Source organism: Sminthopsis crassicaudata, chromosome 2 (assembly GCF_048593235.1).
Source record: "Sminthopsis crassicaudata isolate SCR6 chromosome 2, ASM4859323v1, whole genome shotgun sequence".
NCBI lineage: Eukaryota > Metazoa > Chordata > Mammalia > Dasyuromorphia > Dasyuridae > Sminthopsis > Sminthopsis crassicaudata.
The window spans coordinates 50,377,500-50,391,831 of record NC_133618.1 but is presented as its reverse complement, the minus strand read 5'-3'; the positions used below and the strand labels follow the sequence as shown (position 1 = coordinate 50,391,831).

General features: G+C 62.4%; 1 protein-coding gene across 3 annotated transcripts in view; it reads left to right on the top strand.

Annotated features, from left to right (window-relative positions):
* Positions 1-14,158, top strand: part of ZFPM1 (zinc finger protein, FOG family member 1) — a 177,607-nt gene extending 163,449 nt beyond the window's left edge. For all 3 annotated transcript variants that reach the window (XM_074286229.1, XM_074286227.1, XM_074286228.1), the window contains 5 exons: positions 4,646-4,855; positions 9,712-9,936; positions 10,013-10,108; positions 10,265-10,414; positions 11,209-14,158. In XM_074286229.1, coding sequence (XP_074142330.1) covers positions 4,646-4,855; positions 9,712-9,936; positions 10,013-10,108; positions 10,265-10,414; positions 11,209-13,715 — 3,188 coding nt within the window. In that variant the 3' untranslated portion in view covers positions 13,716-14,158. The remainder of the gene's footprint in view (positions 1-4,645; positions 4,856-9,711; positions 9,937-10,012; positions 10,109-10,264; positions 10,415-11,208) is intronic.
* The last annotated feature ends 174 nt before the right edge of the window (positions 14,159-14,332 follow it).

Below are 14,332 nucleotides of genomic sequence, written 5' to 3'. Positions count from 1 at the left end.
GTACATGGCAGGCCCAAAGGCAGGCCTCCAACTGCACCTTCAGAATGTTTCCCCGTCCCTCACTGGCGGGTCTCCTGTTTACAATAACAATCATCCTAATGGTAACAGTCCCCCACAGAGAGGCAGCAGGAAACGGGGGCGGCCGGGTACCAGCCTCAGCGGGACTCCAGGCCAGTGATGACCCCGTGAGGGCATGTTGGCTTAGAGAACAATATATTCACATGATGTGGGAAGCAGCTAGATGGCTCAGGGGGAGCGTGCTGGGCCTGCAGTCAGGAAGAACCGATTCAGATCTGGCCTGAGACACTGACCAACCGTGGGACCCCGGGCAGGCCCCTGAGCCCCTCTCCGCCTCAGTTTCTCATCTGTAAAAACTGCAGCTCCCCAGAGGAGAAAATGACAAGCCCCCCACTATTTCTGCCTTAGACTCTATGGGAGTCACATGGAGTCGGACACACCTCAACGACACCGTGTTGTTGTGCTGTGCTTTTATTTACATCGTTAAAGGTTTCCCAATTATATTTAAATTCACTTCTGGTTTCATTTGGGAGATTGGACACATCTGCCAAAATCTAGATCAGTCTCTGACCAGAAATTTCAGAGATGCTTCCAGTCTGCATTAGTAGAGAGAGTACCTTCGTCTGGGAATTCCCTAAATCTGTGCAGTCACCGATTCATGCCCTGTTAGGGGCTTACTAAGTGCTAAGCTGGTTCTTAACAATTCTCCAGCTCAGAGTTCACACCTTTAGTTCAAACCTTTAAGGGAGTTTTCACCTTTGAAAGGAATACTTTAAAAAAGCAAATTCATTGGTCAGGGAGGAGTTCCCACAAGCCCCTGCAGTACCCACAAGCCCATTCTTTGGGAGGATAAAAAGAGGCAACATTGCGTCTGAAGGACAGTCTGGATTGAGTCAAAGAGAAGATGTCCCATGGATTCCCAAGTCCAGCAATTCCACACTCTTGGAGGGGAAGGCTCCAGAAGCCTCCCAAGAAACCTGCTCACAGAGAAAAAGATTATACGGAAAAGAAATCTCCTCCCAGAGAAGGATTATAATTGAGAGACAACAGAATTTTCCATTTTGGCGCCCAAACGTGGGGCCAGGACTTATTCTGAGCCCTTCAGAGGAGCTAGCCCGGACCTTTACAGTGCCCTATCCTGATGGATGGATGGATGGATGGATGGATGGATGGATGGATGGATGGATGGAGGGGGAGAGTGACAGACAGACAAGCAGGCAGACAGACAGATGGATAGATAGGTAGATGGATATATGGATGCATGGACCAATGGAGGGATGAATGTATAGATACATGGATAGAGGAATAGATGGATGGATAGATACATAAATACATGGAGAGAGACAGGCAGGCAGGAAGATAGATAGATAGATGGAGAGATGGATAAATGGATAATTATTTTACTATTTCATTGGCATGGCAAATCCCCATGACTAAACTTCCTCCGTGGGCACCGATTAGTACCTGGTGTGTAACTTAAAGCTTGAGAGCGTTACCTGGTGCCACGCAGAGGGTAAGTGACTGTCCTGAGGGAACCGCCTGCGCCACACTGAGACGAGTCACAACACCGTGCTGCTTCTCCCATCTAAGAAGTAAATATAGATGCTGTGTTTGCCTGTTATATAGCACCGTGGATCCCTGCACTGGACCAGAGTCAGAGGGTGGAGAATCTGGGAAGTTATTTGTTACTTAGGTGGTGCTGGGGAAGTCATGACCCTTCCCTGGGCCATTGGATCAAGGGATCCCTTCAGTCCTGAGCCTAAGCGGCCCTTTGCGTCTCCCAGAAGAGAAGACTGAGTCTCTGAGAGGAGAGGGGTTTCCCCAGGGGACACGGCCACTAGCCGCCAGTGCGCTCCATCCGAGGTCTGTCTCCTGCCTCCCGGGCCAGATCTGTCAGCCACGCCAAGATGCTTTCCTTTATCACGGCCATCACTGGCCCCATCCAAACCCATTTATTAGCAGCCTATCTGGCCAAGCGCTCTGCCAGGCACTGTCCAGAGTGAGTTAAACAGATACGGTCCTTGCCCTCTGGGGGTTTACGATCTTAGACAGACACGGTCGCAGACAGATATAAATGACTTCAGACAACTGAACAAACATTGAGCAAAGAGACAAATTAAATACTTTTAAAAAAATTAATGACGTATCCAGGGGACTATGCAAGCGGAAGGCCGAGCACATGGTCTGAGTAGGATGTGGATGAAGGGAGAGCCGTGTTTAGAAAGGGTGGGGTGAAGGGGAAGTTGGCTCCCTTTACCAATTACCAGGGAAGGCTTCCTAGAAGTGATATTTCAAGAATAGCTTAAAACTTAAGAGGTTGTGGGGCGTGTGCGCGTGTGTGTGTGTGTGTGTGTGTGTGTGTGTCCGTGTGTGTCCGTGTGCCATCATCGGGGGAGCAGTTCCATTAAAATTCAGGAGCCGAGGAGAAGGATGGGATGCCATACCCAGAGTGGTCTGCTTGGGGTCCATTTGCATACACAGCCCCTTCCTGCCCCTTAAAGCCAGGGAAACTGAGGGTAAGCTCACTCTGCATCCCGGGCTTGTGGAACGGGGGCACGGTCCCGCTGCTCCCCCAGTCTCTGCCTTTCAGTAACTTCAGAGTGTCTCTCTTCCCCCTCAACGTGCAGGTGCCCTGGCTGTGCACCCTAACAACTTAATCCATCTGCCCTGCGGCTGCACCTTCTTAGATCTGCTATCTCCCACAATTACACTGTGAGCTGCCTGGGAGGGCAGGGGCCATCCGTCCTTAGCATAGCGCTGGCCCAGAAGTAAACACTTTAACAGATGCTCTTTTCATTCATTCATTCACTGCCTCTTTTCTCTCTTCCCTTTTACTCTTCCCCTCCCTTCTTCGCTCCTGTTTCTGTTTGCCTTTCTCCAGCATTACCCCTGTCCACCTGGCTGTCTCCCCCCTTTTCTCCATCCGCCTCCTTCGCACCATCTTGCTTGTCTGGCTAGTTTCATCTGCCTTGCATGGTGCAGACAGTCGTACGCTCACGCATGCGGGGAATGTTGGTTGGAAGGGAGGAATTCTGAAGTCAGAAAGGCATAGGAAGTGTGTGTGAGGGGGAGGCAGCCCCTCCCCCCAACGCCATCGCTGAGGAAGGATGGGGGAGGGCAGCGATAGGGCAGGCTTAAGGAACCGTCTCTGAGGTAGGCAAAAAAGTAAGAGGGGAATGAGAAAAAATGGGGAGAGCGCTTTCCCTCTCCCCAAGCTCTGCCCCCCCCCCCGGAGTGGGCCACGACCCTCCAAACAGGATGGAGAGGAGCTGAGGAGGGGGGCGGGGGCTCTCACCATCTGTGCCTCACCCTTCCTTTCCTGCAAACAGGCAGCCAGGCCACTGGGCAGTGGGACGATTGGTTACTGTAGGAAGTTCTCTCTCTGTGGGTTCATGGGATTTCCCCTAGAAGCTCCGAACATTTCTGTGCTGCTTTCCTTTCTCTGGAGTGCTTCCCAATGAAAATAAACACCTCCAGTCCAACTTAATCCTTTGGGTCTCGCGCCTCCACCCACCAGACAGCTTGATAGCTGGAAACTAGGATCAGGACAGAAGTATTTGCCCCAGATCAGATAATAATAAAATCAAAGAGCCCGTGGACGATCGTTATTATTTCTGTGTGTGCGGACAGAGGTAATGGGGAGTAAGGGACTGGCCCTGGACCACACAGCAGGGCGGGGCTGGACTCGGCCTGGCCCTCCTTCCACTTTACCACCAGCTTCTCCGGTTCAGTTTCTTGCATTTTGTGGTGGAGCAGACTTAGCCGGCGCTTAAGCGATTTGCCCAGGGCAGGAGCAGAAATGAGCTGGCCGGGACCCAGAGCTCCTCTCGCCCGTGGGTCCGATGCATATGGACAGATCCCTGTGGACTGCGGGCTGACTTAGAAAACTACACCTGACCATTATCTATGTTGCATTGTATTTTTTGTTAAACATTTCCCAGGTCCATTTTAATCTGGCCCAGGCAGTTTTGTGACCGCCGGCCGCTGCCCCCACCTGGGAATTTGACACCTCTGACAGTCCAGCCTCTGCCTTTTACAGAGGCTCCACCGGCCTCCTCCCCATGGCCCCCCCAGCCAGGAGTCGGTAGGACCTCCAAAGCTCCAGGGCTCCAGAGCAGGGGAAGGCTCCCCCTCCCGCCCCAGCAGGCCCCTATCTTGGAAGGGAAACAGAACAAGCTGGCGCTCGGTCCTGCAACCGAGGGCTTGGTCAAGGGCGCCACCTCCGGGCCGCCTGGCGAATCCCCGGCTCCTGGGAACAAAGTCCCCTCGGAGGTGGAGCTTCCTCACCTGGGGCGAGTTTCCTGCTCCATCGCTGGCCCGCCCCAGGAGGTCCCGGCGTTCCCCAGAGCGCAGAGGGCGGGAGGAGCTGAGAGTGGGGGAGAGGAGGCGGCAGGGAGGCTCCCGCCAGCCCCTGGGCCCCAGTTGGAGCAGGCCGGTTTTCCCCTCCCTGCCCTTGGGCCCGGCTGCTTCCTAGGCCGGCACATGCGATCGGGCTGGGCTAGGAGCGCTCTGGAGACTGGCAGCATGTGGGGCAAAGCCTGAGTCGGCCCGGCCCGAAACCCCAGACTCCAGCCCTCCCCCTCCCCTCGATGCCCCCCCATGCTGACCGTCCTCCTCTTCCCACCAGACGAGGCCATTTGGTGCAAGACGACCAAGCCCGTGCCGGAGGGCGGACTGATGACCGCGGTCCTCATGGCGGAGCCCAGGGGCATCGCCAGCAACCCGGTGAAGACGGAGCCCGGGGACCCCGAATACCCGGCCACCCTGCACTCGGACATCCAGCTCCTGCCCCAGCAGGCAGGGATGGCAGCTATCCTGGCCACCGCCGTCGTCAACAGTGAGTACCCGGCGGACGCCGTGCTCGGTCAGTGAAGCCCTCCCTTGGCCCCGGAGACCCCAGGACCCGGCAGGACCAGTTGGAAGGGAACCTTGTTGCTCTTAGCTCTTGTTCAGTCGGGTCTGATTCTTCGTGACCCCATTCGGGTTTCTTGGCAGATACTGAAGTGATTTCCTGTAGGCAAACAGGATGAGATGAGTGAAGGTCCCCCATCTCACGGACGGCCGTCGGAACTGAACCCCGAGCTTCTTGACTCCGGGCCGCCGGTCACTCCTTAGAAGGAAACCCCACTGTCCGAGGGTCATCCGGGGACCGCGGGCAGCCATGGGTCAGGACGAGCATAGTCCGAGAATGGAGGCAGCCAAGGTCAGGGGCGCGAGAGCAGCAGGCGGGAGGAGTCAGCCCCGAGGAAGGCCTAGCACACCGTCGGGGTTGGGATTCTGCGGGACCTTTGACACGGAGCTCAGGGCCTGGCACACTATGGCCAAGGTCCGTCTGGCCCATCTGCCCGTTTTGTGTGCCCAAGAGCTAAAAGGGGTTATTGCCAGCCCTAGTACAAGCTTCCCCCTTTAACCTGTGAGCAGACGGGGTCCAGGAGGGGACGTAAACGGCGCCTGCGGGGGCTCTTTCCGTTACCGCACTGCTCCGCGCTCTGGTAACTGGGAAAGCTGAGGATCAGGAATCCCGATCCATAAAGCCGTGCGGGGCCAGCGGGCCGCAGATGTCAGCGGGTAGAAGGCGGACAGAGGGGCTGATCAATGCAGACTCGGGTCGGCGGGGGTCTCAGAGACGCTGCTCCCGTGGTTTGCATCTCCTCGGGATGGAATTGGAGGGAGTCCGGGGGGCCACTCGGTGCTTTCTTCCTGCCCCCACTGCTCGAGGACCCCAGCATTCAGGGGTTTCTCCCCTCCCCTCGCCCAGCACACTCCGCAGCTCGTGTGAAAGTGTGGGAGGGCAGGGGGGCGGCGGGCACCTCCGCGGGTCAGGGGAACGATCACAGATTCTGACGTCGGTGCCAGAGTGAGGGCGGGCACCAGGGACAAGTGCAGTCCTCGGGGGGCCGGGGACCCCGTCCCCGTCCCCGCGGAAGCCCAGGCCACCCCTCCTCCCCCCGAGCAGCCGGGCCAGCCAGCGAGCAGGTGGCGCAGGTAGAGGGGTGGTTTTCCAGCGTATAATTAGTCTTGGCACTGACTCGGTGGGTGGGGGGCGGGGAGAACAGAGAGAAGCCTTCGCTGCCGCAGCAGGCCGGAAGGGGCAACGTCTCCAAGGGGCGTTCGTGGGATCGAGCTGTGTAGTAGCTGTGTGGCCTTGCCAGGCAACCCACCCTCTCTGGGCGTCCGAGTCGTGGAGTGTCCCGTCCGCCTCAAAGGTGGCGGGAACAACGCCAAACTAAGTTATCGGAGACGGCCGCCAGAGCCGGGAGGGAATTCATTTTGTGGTTTTCGGATCTGAGGAGGAGGGGGAGGGACCGGGCTCCATCGCCACCTCGGACTTTTTTCTTCACCTACAATTATGATCCTCAGCAAGGCGCTTAACTCTCCATGAGCCTCAGTTTTCTCATCTGTGCAAGGGAGGAGCTGAGGAAGAAAGGGAAGATTCAGCTTCTGGGACTCCTTCCAGCTCTGACTCCCTTTTCTCTCTTCGTATTAGGGACTTTTTCTTCTCCTTCTTTTTTAATTAAAGCCTTTTTATTTCCAAGATATATACAAGGGCAATTTTCAAAATTCACGCCCACAAAGCCCCGTGTTCCCATTTTTCTCCCTTGCCCTAGACAGCAAGTGACCCAATATATGTTAAACGCGTGCAGTTCCTCCACAAAGATCAGTTCAAAAAGGAAAGAAAATGAATAAGAAAAGAACAGAAAGAGTGAGGAGGCCGGGCTGAGGTCCACACTCAGTTCCCAGTCCTTCCTCTGGGCGCCACGGGCTCTCCCCAGCACCACACCTTGGGGGCTATTTCTCTCGCACCCGGCCCTGGTAGAAAAAGCTTCGCGGGAAATTCCTAAAGGGTAACGGGAGGAAGGAAGGGGGAGAAAGGAACAAAGAAAAGGAGGAGGGGGAGGAAGGAAAGACAGACGGAGAGGGACAGGGAGGGAGGAAGGAAAGACAGACGGAGAGGGACAGGGAGGGAGGAAGGAAAGAAAGAAAAAGAAAAGGAGGAGGAGACGAGAAGCCATTAGTGAAGGGACAGGTTTAAACCTGAAGGCGAGAGTACCTTCGGAGCGCGAGCACGCTTAAAAGCCAGTCCCTGAGAGAGCGCCCGTGTCGGTACTACCGAAGGAGGACGCAGGTGGTGGACTTCGGCTCCCGGGAGAAGCTCAGGAGTGAAAAGGCTTTTACTTCTTGGGGTCGGGGGGTTCCAGTGGGAGGGGGACCTTGGGGATCCCCTCGCCCAGCCCCCCAGCTTCGTGCAGGGCACTACCAGACGCAGGGGGAGCCGCTTGTCCAGGGTCACCCAGAGGGTGAGGAGAGCCACGGAACCCGGCGTCCGTACCCCGGATCCACGCCCCGGATCGGCAGAGGGCGCTCGGACGTTCCCCACGGTGGCTCCGTCGGCTCTGGGGTGCTCATGAGCTGGAATTCAAGCAGAGACGCTCAGGGGTCCCTCTCCTCGCCGCCCTCTGCCTCCCGCCTTCTGAGCCCAGCGTGAGGTAACTAATTAACATGAGTGCCCACTGTGCGCCCGCGCAGCCGTGCGCCCCTCCCCCGCGGATGGCGGGAGCAGGGACTCCAGGGAGCCGCTTGTCGGGCCGCCTGGGCCCCCCCGCGCCGTCGGCTCACACTCTCGCGCTGTCATTTGGCCCCTTTTGTCTCTGCGCCCCCAGCACTTGGCAGAGTAGGTGCTAAATGAGCGTTCCTTGACTGATGACTAGCTTGTTGTGGAGTACGGGCCCAAGTCGGACGGGAGACCGTTCCCGAAGGGCCCGGCGTTGTCGTAGAGGGGCCTCGGGGTCTCCGCCTTAGCCGCGCTGCTTCTCTGAGAGCCGGCCGTGCCCACCAAAGCCACCCGTATTAACGAGGTAGCGCTCGAAGTGCCGCCAAAGGGGCAAACAGGCGAGGCGGGGCCTCCGGGAGGGGAGAGGCCATCACAGCGGGCTTCTGGGAGCAGGCGCCCCGGCCTGGCCCCGAGGGTGAATGGAAGCTTCATGCGGGAGGATGGGGTGGGGGGCTCCTCACACGGCCCAGGCCTTCCTCGCCCGGATGGTTGCAGCCCCTTCCTGGCTTCCGTTCTCCTTTCTCCTCCAGGCTGCCCTCTCTCAGCCGGCAGAAGGGTCTCACGGCCCAGGCCTGCAGGGCCGCTCTCCTGCCCAGAGCCCTGGGGGCTTTGCCCATTGCCTGTGCGCGGGGTTTCCGTGCCCCTGAAGGGCTGGAGGCTCCACAGCCCAGCTCCACCCCCTTATCTCGGTCTGGACCGGCCTGGGCTCGTTAGCCATCCTGACTCCCAGCAGGCCCCGCTCCCCCTCAGCCTCCTCGGTCTCCACCATCTTCTCCCGCGGCGCTGTGCTGGCGCGTCGCCCCATGAATGTCAGCGCCCCCTGCGGCCCGTTTTCTGCTCCTCTCGGAATCCCGAGGGGAGCCCCCGCACGTGGAGCCCTCCACGAACGGTTCTTAGAGCAGACTTTGCTGCGCTCGAGGCTCACGGCCTCCGACCCAAGTCCTCCCTGGCAGCCCTTGCAGGCTCTGCCCCTGGGCCGGCCGGGGGTCTCGGCATCATTACTCGTGCTGCCTTCTGGGGTCTGAAGAGGCAGTTGGCGGGGGGCGGGCGAGGGGGAAGAGTGGGTACATCAGAAGTTTATCAGGGCAAAGGGGAGGGGCTGGCCGTTATTCGAGGGGCCCGCAGGGAGGGAAGGAGTTGGAGCCCAGAGATATTGAAAGATAAGTCATCACTAACTGTGAGATTGAGGTCAGAGTGTCTTATGTATAAAAGCCAGAAGCCGTGCCCTCCCCTCCCCCTCCCCGGATGTCCAGGTGCCCCCAGGGACGCATGGGTCCCTCCCCTCCCCCTCCCCAGATGTCCAGGTGCCCCCAGGGATGCGTGGGTCCCTCCCCTCCCCCCCCATGTCCAGGTGCTCCCAGGGACACGTGGGTCCCTCCCCTCCCCCCCTATGTCCAGGTGCCCCCAGGGACGCGTGGGTCCCTCCCCTCCCCCCCATGTCCAGGTGCCCCCAGGGACGCGTGGGGCCCTCCCCCTCCCCCCATGTCCAGGTGCCCCCAGGGACGCGTGGGGCCCTCCCCTCCCTGGAGCGCCAGAGTGGGAAGGAGCCTGAGAGTCCCGGCGGTGGGCACTGGAAAGAAGGAGGGCACGGGGCGCGCTCAGAAACTGTCCCCAGGTGGGCACTGAAAAGCGCTATTCTGAGGCTCCCTCAGCTTCCCCAGACCGCCCCAGGAAGTCGGGGCCCCCCATAAGGAGCCCGAGGAGAGAGGGCGAGGCTGGGGACCAGTGACTTACCTAAGTGTCGGGGTGGGGCAGGATTTGAATGGGGTCCTCCTGACGCCAGGGCCAGCGCTCTGGCCGTCGGTCACTTGTTCGCGTCGCCTTCTTGGGGCTCTGATTCAAACCGGGAGTTGTTGGGGAGCCCTGCTCGAGGACGGTCTCGTGAGCCTCTCGGCAGCCCCGGAGGCGGGCCTGCTGTTACCCCGTTTTCCAGATGAGGAAGCTGAGGCGGACAGGGCTCACTGCCTGGCAGGTCACAGGGAGCGCCGTGTGGGGGTCCCGCTGATGCTCTGCCCCCTTCCCGTCCCAACCGAAGGCAGGAGGGGCGGGGGCGGGGGTGTCTGCCAGTCCTCCTCCTTCATTGCCAGCCTAAGGTCGCCCCAAAAGGCCCTCACCCTGCTTGTGTCGTCCCTCCTCCCCAGAGGACATCTTCCCCTGCAAAGACTGCGGCATCTGGTACCGGAGCGAGCGGAACCTGCAGGCTCACCTCATGTACTACTGCGCCAGCCGCCAGAGTTCGGGGTCCCCCCTGGTGGAGGAGAAGCCCAAGGAGACGTACCCCAACGAGCGGGTCTGCCCCTTCCCGCAGTGTAAGAAGAGCTGCCCCAGCGCCAGCTCCCTGGAGATCCACATGCGGAGCCACAGCGGTAAGGGCCTGGCCCGCGGGGGGGGGGTCTGGGGGGGCGGGGGCCGCCCCTCACGCCGCCCTGCTCTGCCCTCCAGGGGAAAGACCCTTCGTCTGCCTGATCTGCCTGTCGGCCTTCACCACCAAAGCCAACTGCGAGCGGCACCTGAAGGTTCACACAGACACCCTGAGCGGTGCGTCTGGGAGGGGGGCGGCAATGCCAGTGAAAGGGGGATGGGGAGGAAGGGCAGCTGGGCCGGGGGCCGGGGAATAGGGATGGGGAGGACAGCGAGGGCTCGGGCAGAAGCCACTTCCGGGGGCTCCCTGACCCGCTTAACTGTGGCTTCCAGGGGTCTGCCATAGTTGTGGCTTCGTCTCCACCACGAGGGACATCCTCTACAGCCACCTGGTCACCAACCACATGATCTGCCAGCCGGGCTCCAAAGGGGAAATCTACTCCCCGAGCGCGGGACACCTGGCCGCCAAGCCGGGCCCCACAGGTACGCCGGCCTGCCAGCCGCGGGCGGGGGGCAGAGAACTCGGGCAGCCCTGGGATCAGCGTTCCAGGGCAAGTGTGCGCCCAGTCTTGTGACGCTGAGATAAAGGTCGAGGGCAGAGAATCGGTCCTCACACAAAGTAAACACTCAATAGCTGCTTTGTGGCGGTGCTGCACTCAGTCAGTCTGTATAAAGCACCTACTCTGTGCCAGGCACTGTGCTGAGTGCTGGGGGTGCGAAGGCAGGGAAAAGCATGGCCCTAGGAGGGGGGGAGGGAGGAGGGAGGGAGGAGGGAGGGAGGGAGGAGGGAGGAAGGAAGGGGTAAAGAAGAAAAGAAAGAGGAGAGAAGGAAAGAAGGGAGGGAGGAAGGAAGAAATTAGGGAAGAAGGAAGGAAGGAAAGGAGGGAGAGCGGGAGGAAGAGCGTGCATACATACAAGTGTCTGGAGGGGAACTAGTTCTAAGAATCTGGGGACATGGGAAGGGTCGGTGTTGGGAAGACTCCCCCCCCCCGCCAGCCTCGGGCTTCATACTTGCCCACAGGGGTAGGGCGCCTGCAGCTCACTGAGCGACTCTGTCGTTCTTGGGCCGCTCAGCTTGGCTGCCAAGTGGCGGGTGGCGGAGGGGGCGAGTCCTGGTCCGGGCCTCTGGGTTGGGTCCCCACACTCAGAGCCAGCCCGGGGCTCCGCCCGCTGCCGGGCGGCCTTTGTGCCCTTTGCCCGTCCCCTGCCATGGGCGGCGTCTCTGGTGCGGGAAGCGCACCCCGACGCCCTCGTCCCACTTTTCTGTTTCCTGCCAGGTTTGGTTCAGGCGGGCGCCGCCCCCGGCCTCAAGTGCGGCCTCTGCGGCCTCCTCGCCGACAGCCTCGCCGGCCTCCAGCAGCACCTGGCCCTGCACGGCCCCCCGCCCGCTCCGGACTCCGGCCAGCCGGCCCCGGGCCCCGAGTCACCCGCCCCCGCAGACGCTTTGGCCAAGAAGGCCCCGGCTGAGGCTGAAAACGGGGAGGCGCAGGCTACCCCCCCAGAGAGCTGCTCCTCCTCTTCCTCGTCGTCCGGCGAGGGGGCGGCGCCTCCGCTCCTGAAGGTCAAGGAGGAAAGCGGGGAGGGCCCGGAGCCCGAGGTGGCCAAGGGCCAGGGCCGGGCCGAGGCGGGCGGCAGCCCCGGGTCGGAGCCCGAGTCCTCCTCGCGGGCGTCCTCCCCCCAGAGCCTGGCGTCCGTGAAGGTCAAGTCGGAGCTGGCCAGCCCCACGCCGGGCTCCAGCCCGGTGCCGGGCGAGGCGGGCGGCGGCCCCTCCGGAGGCACCATCTTCCTGCCCCAGTACATGTTCGGCCCCGAGACCTCCGCCGTCCCCCAGGCCTCTGAGATCCTGGCCAAGATGTCCGAGCTGGTGCACAGCCGGCTCAAGCAGGGCCACGGAGGCGTGGCCCCCGCCCTGTACCCGGGGACCCCCGCGCCCAAGGGGGCCACCTGCTTCGAGTGTGAGATCACCTTCAACAACATCAACAACTACTACGTCCACAAGCGTCTCTACTGCTCCAGCCGCCACGTGGCGGAGGACAGCCCCCCCGGGGCGCGCAAGCCCAAAGTGGCCGCCCCTCCCAAGGGCCCCCTGGGCACCGCGGTCGCCCCCGCCAGGGCCCTGCTGTCCCCCCAGCCCCCCGAGGGCCAGGGCCCCCCCGCGCCCGCCGAGGGCGAAGCGGAGGGCGAGCACCCGTCCCCGGCGGCGGAGGCCGGGGCCGAGGAGGCGGGCGCGGTCAAGGAGGCCTCCCCGGAGGCGGACGGGCCGGGCCGGGGCAGCGAGGACAGCCAGAGCCCGAGGAGCTCGCTGGACGACGCCGACGAGGACCCCCTGAAGACCGTGTGCGAGGCCTGCAACATCCGCTTCAGCCGCCACGAGACCTACACGGTACACAAGCGCTACTACTGCGCCTCCCGCCACGACCCCCCGCTGCGGCGGCCCGGGGGCCCCCACAAGGTGGCCTTCCTGCCCCAGCCTGTGCGCACCCGCAAGCGGCGCAAGCTCTACGAGATCCACGCGGCCACCGGCAACGCCGGCCTGCTGTCGGCCGCTCACCCGCCGCCGCCGCCGCCCCTGGGGGAGCTCCCCGCCTCCCCCCAGCTGGGGGACGCCCTGGGCCCCCGGCCCGACGTGCCGCCCGCCCTCCTGCTGCCCGTGGGCAAGGCCGCCGCCGCGCCCTCCCCCAGCTCCAGCCCGGACGCCGACGGCCCCATCGACCTGAGCAAGAAGCCGCGGCTGCAGCGAGCTGAGGGGGGGCCCCCGGCCCCGCCGCCGCCGCCGCCTCCCCCCCTGCTCCCCCTGACCGACTACCACGAGTGCACGGCCTGCTGCGTCAGCTTCCACAGCCTGGAGGCCTACCTGGCCCACAAGAAGTACTACTGCCCGGCTGCTCCCCTGCAGCAGAGTGCCTTGGAGCAGCTGCACAAGATTCAGGGCCTGGCCAAGCCCCGCCTGGGCGCCGAGGGGCCCCGGGGGGCGCCCGGGGAGGAGCTGGAGGGGGGCGTGCGGGTCAAGGTGGAGAAGGGGGCGGCGCCGGCCGCCCCGGGACCGGCCAAGACCTCGGGCCTGCCCGTGGCCTACGCCGGCGGGGACGCCCTGCACCGTTACCCGGGCCCCAAAGCCCTCCACCTGCCCGGGGGGAAGCCTCCCGCCCCGGTGGTGTGTCCCTACTGCCCCCTCAACGGGGCCATCAAAGGCGACCTGATCGAGCACTTCCGCCATGCCCACGGCCTCCTGGTGGCCAAGCCGGTGGCAGGACACATTCTGGCCGAGGCCCCTGCCCCCCACACCCGGACGCCGGCCGTGGCCGGCTGCGGGGCCGAGAACAGCCTCCCGGCTCCCCTCTCGCTGCCCCCCGTGACAGCCTCCTCCGCCTCTTCCTCCTCTTCCTCCTCTTCCTCCTCAGCCTCCTCTTCCTCCTCTTCCCCACAGCCAGGCCCCAGGCTTCCTCGGGACAGCTTCAACGGCCATGAGCTCAAGGAGCCCCCGGCCCCAGCCAACGGCAGCCCCCTGCCCACCGGCTCTCCCCGGCCCGGCCTGCCCCTGTCCCCGGCCGCCGCCCCGGCCCTCACCCTCTCGCCAGTGCCTGAAGCTCTGCTCCAGCCTCCCACCCCCCCCATGTACACAGACAAGGGGGTCCAGACCCCCGGCAAAGTTGCCCCCGCCACCGTCCCCAACGGCAACCACAGATACTGTCGTCTGTGCAACATCAAGTTCAGCAGCCTGTCCACGTTTATCGCACACAAGAAGTATTATTGTTCCTCCCACGCCGCAGAGCATGTAAAATAATCCCCGCGCCCGCCCCCCTCGGCCCTCCCTCCCCCCGCCCCCCGCCCCCACGCCTGTCCCACCACACTACAGACCGATCCCACGGGACTCGCCCTCAGCCCGGCCGCTGCCGACCCCCAGGACAGCTCCGCCCGTGGCCGGCAGGAGAGGACGCGGCGGCGGGGGGCCGTCCCCCAGAGCACTACGGTGGAGCAGGAGAGCCCCTTCTGCCCCGGGAACCTTTCCAGCAAAGCACAAGGCGTCCATCACTCACCTGGGCACCTCCCGGAGCTCAGGGCCGCCTGGATGGACTCCCTTTGCCCCTGAGCCCGAGGGCCCGGTGACCGAGGCGGGCGGATGGCCAGAGAACGGCTGGCTACGAGAGAAAGGCAGGGTTGGACGGGAGGGCAGAATGGGACCCCAAACCCTCGGCACTTAATAAAGAATTACAGTTTGATGATGAACGCTTGGTTAAGAGCCTAGTTGTCTGGGAGATGGGCCGGGTAGCGGGAAAGTGGTGGGTGGGGCTTAGCAATGGGTGACCTCCCTCACATGCAGGTTTCAAGCCCCCAGGATGGGAGATACCCCTTCTGGCTGCTTTTGTCTCTGAGAAGAAAATAGATCCCCCCATCCCAAGG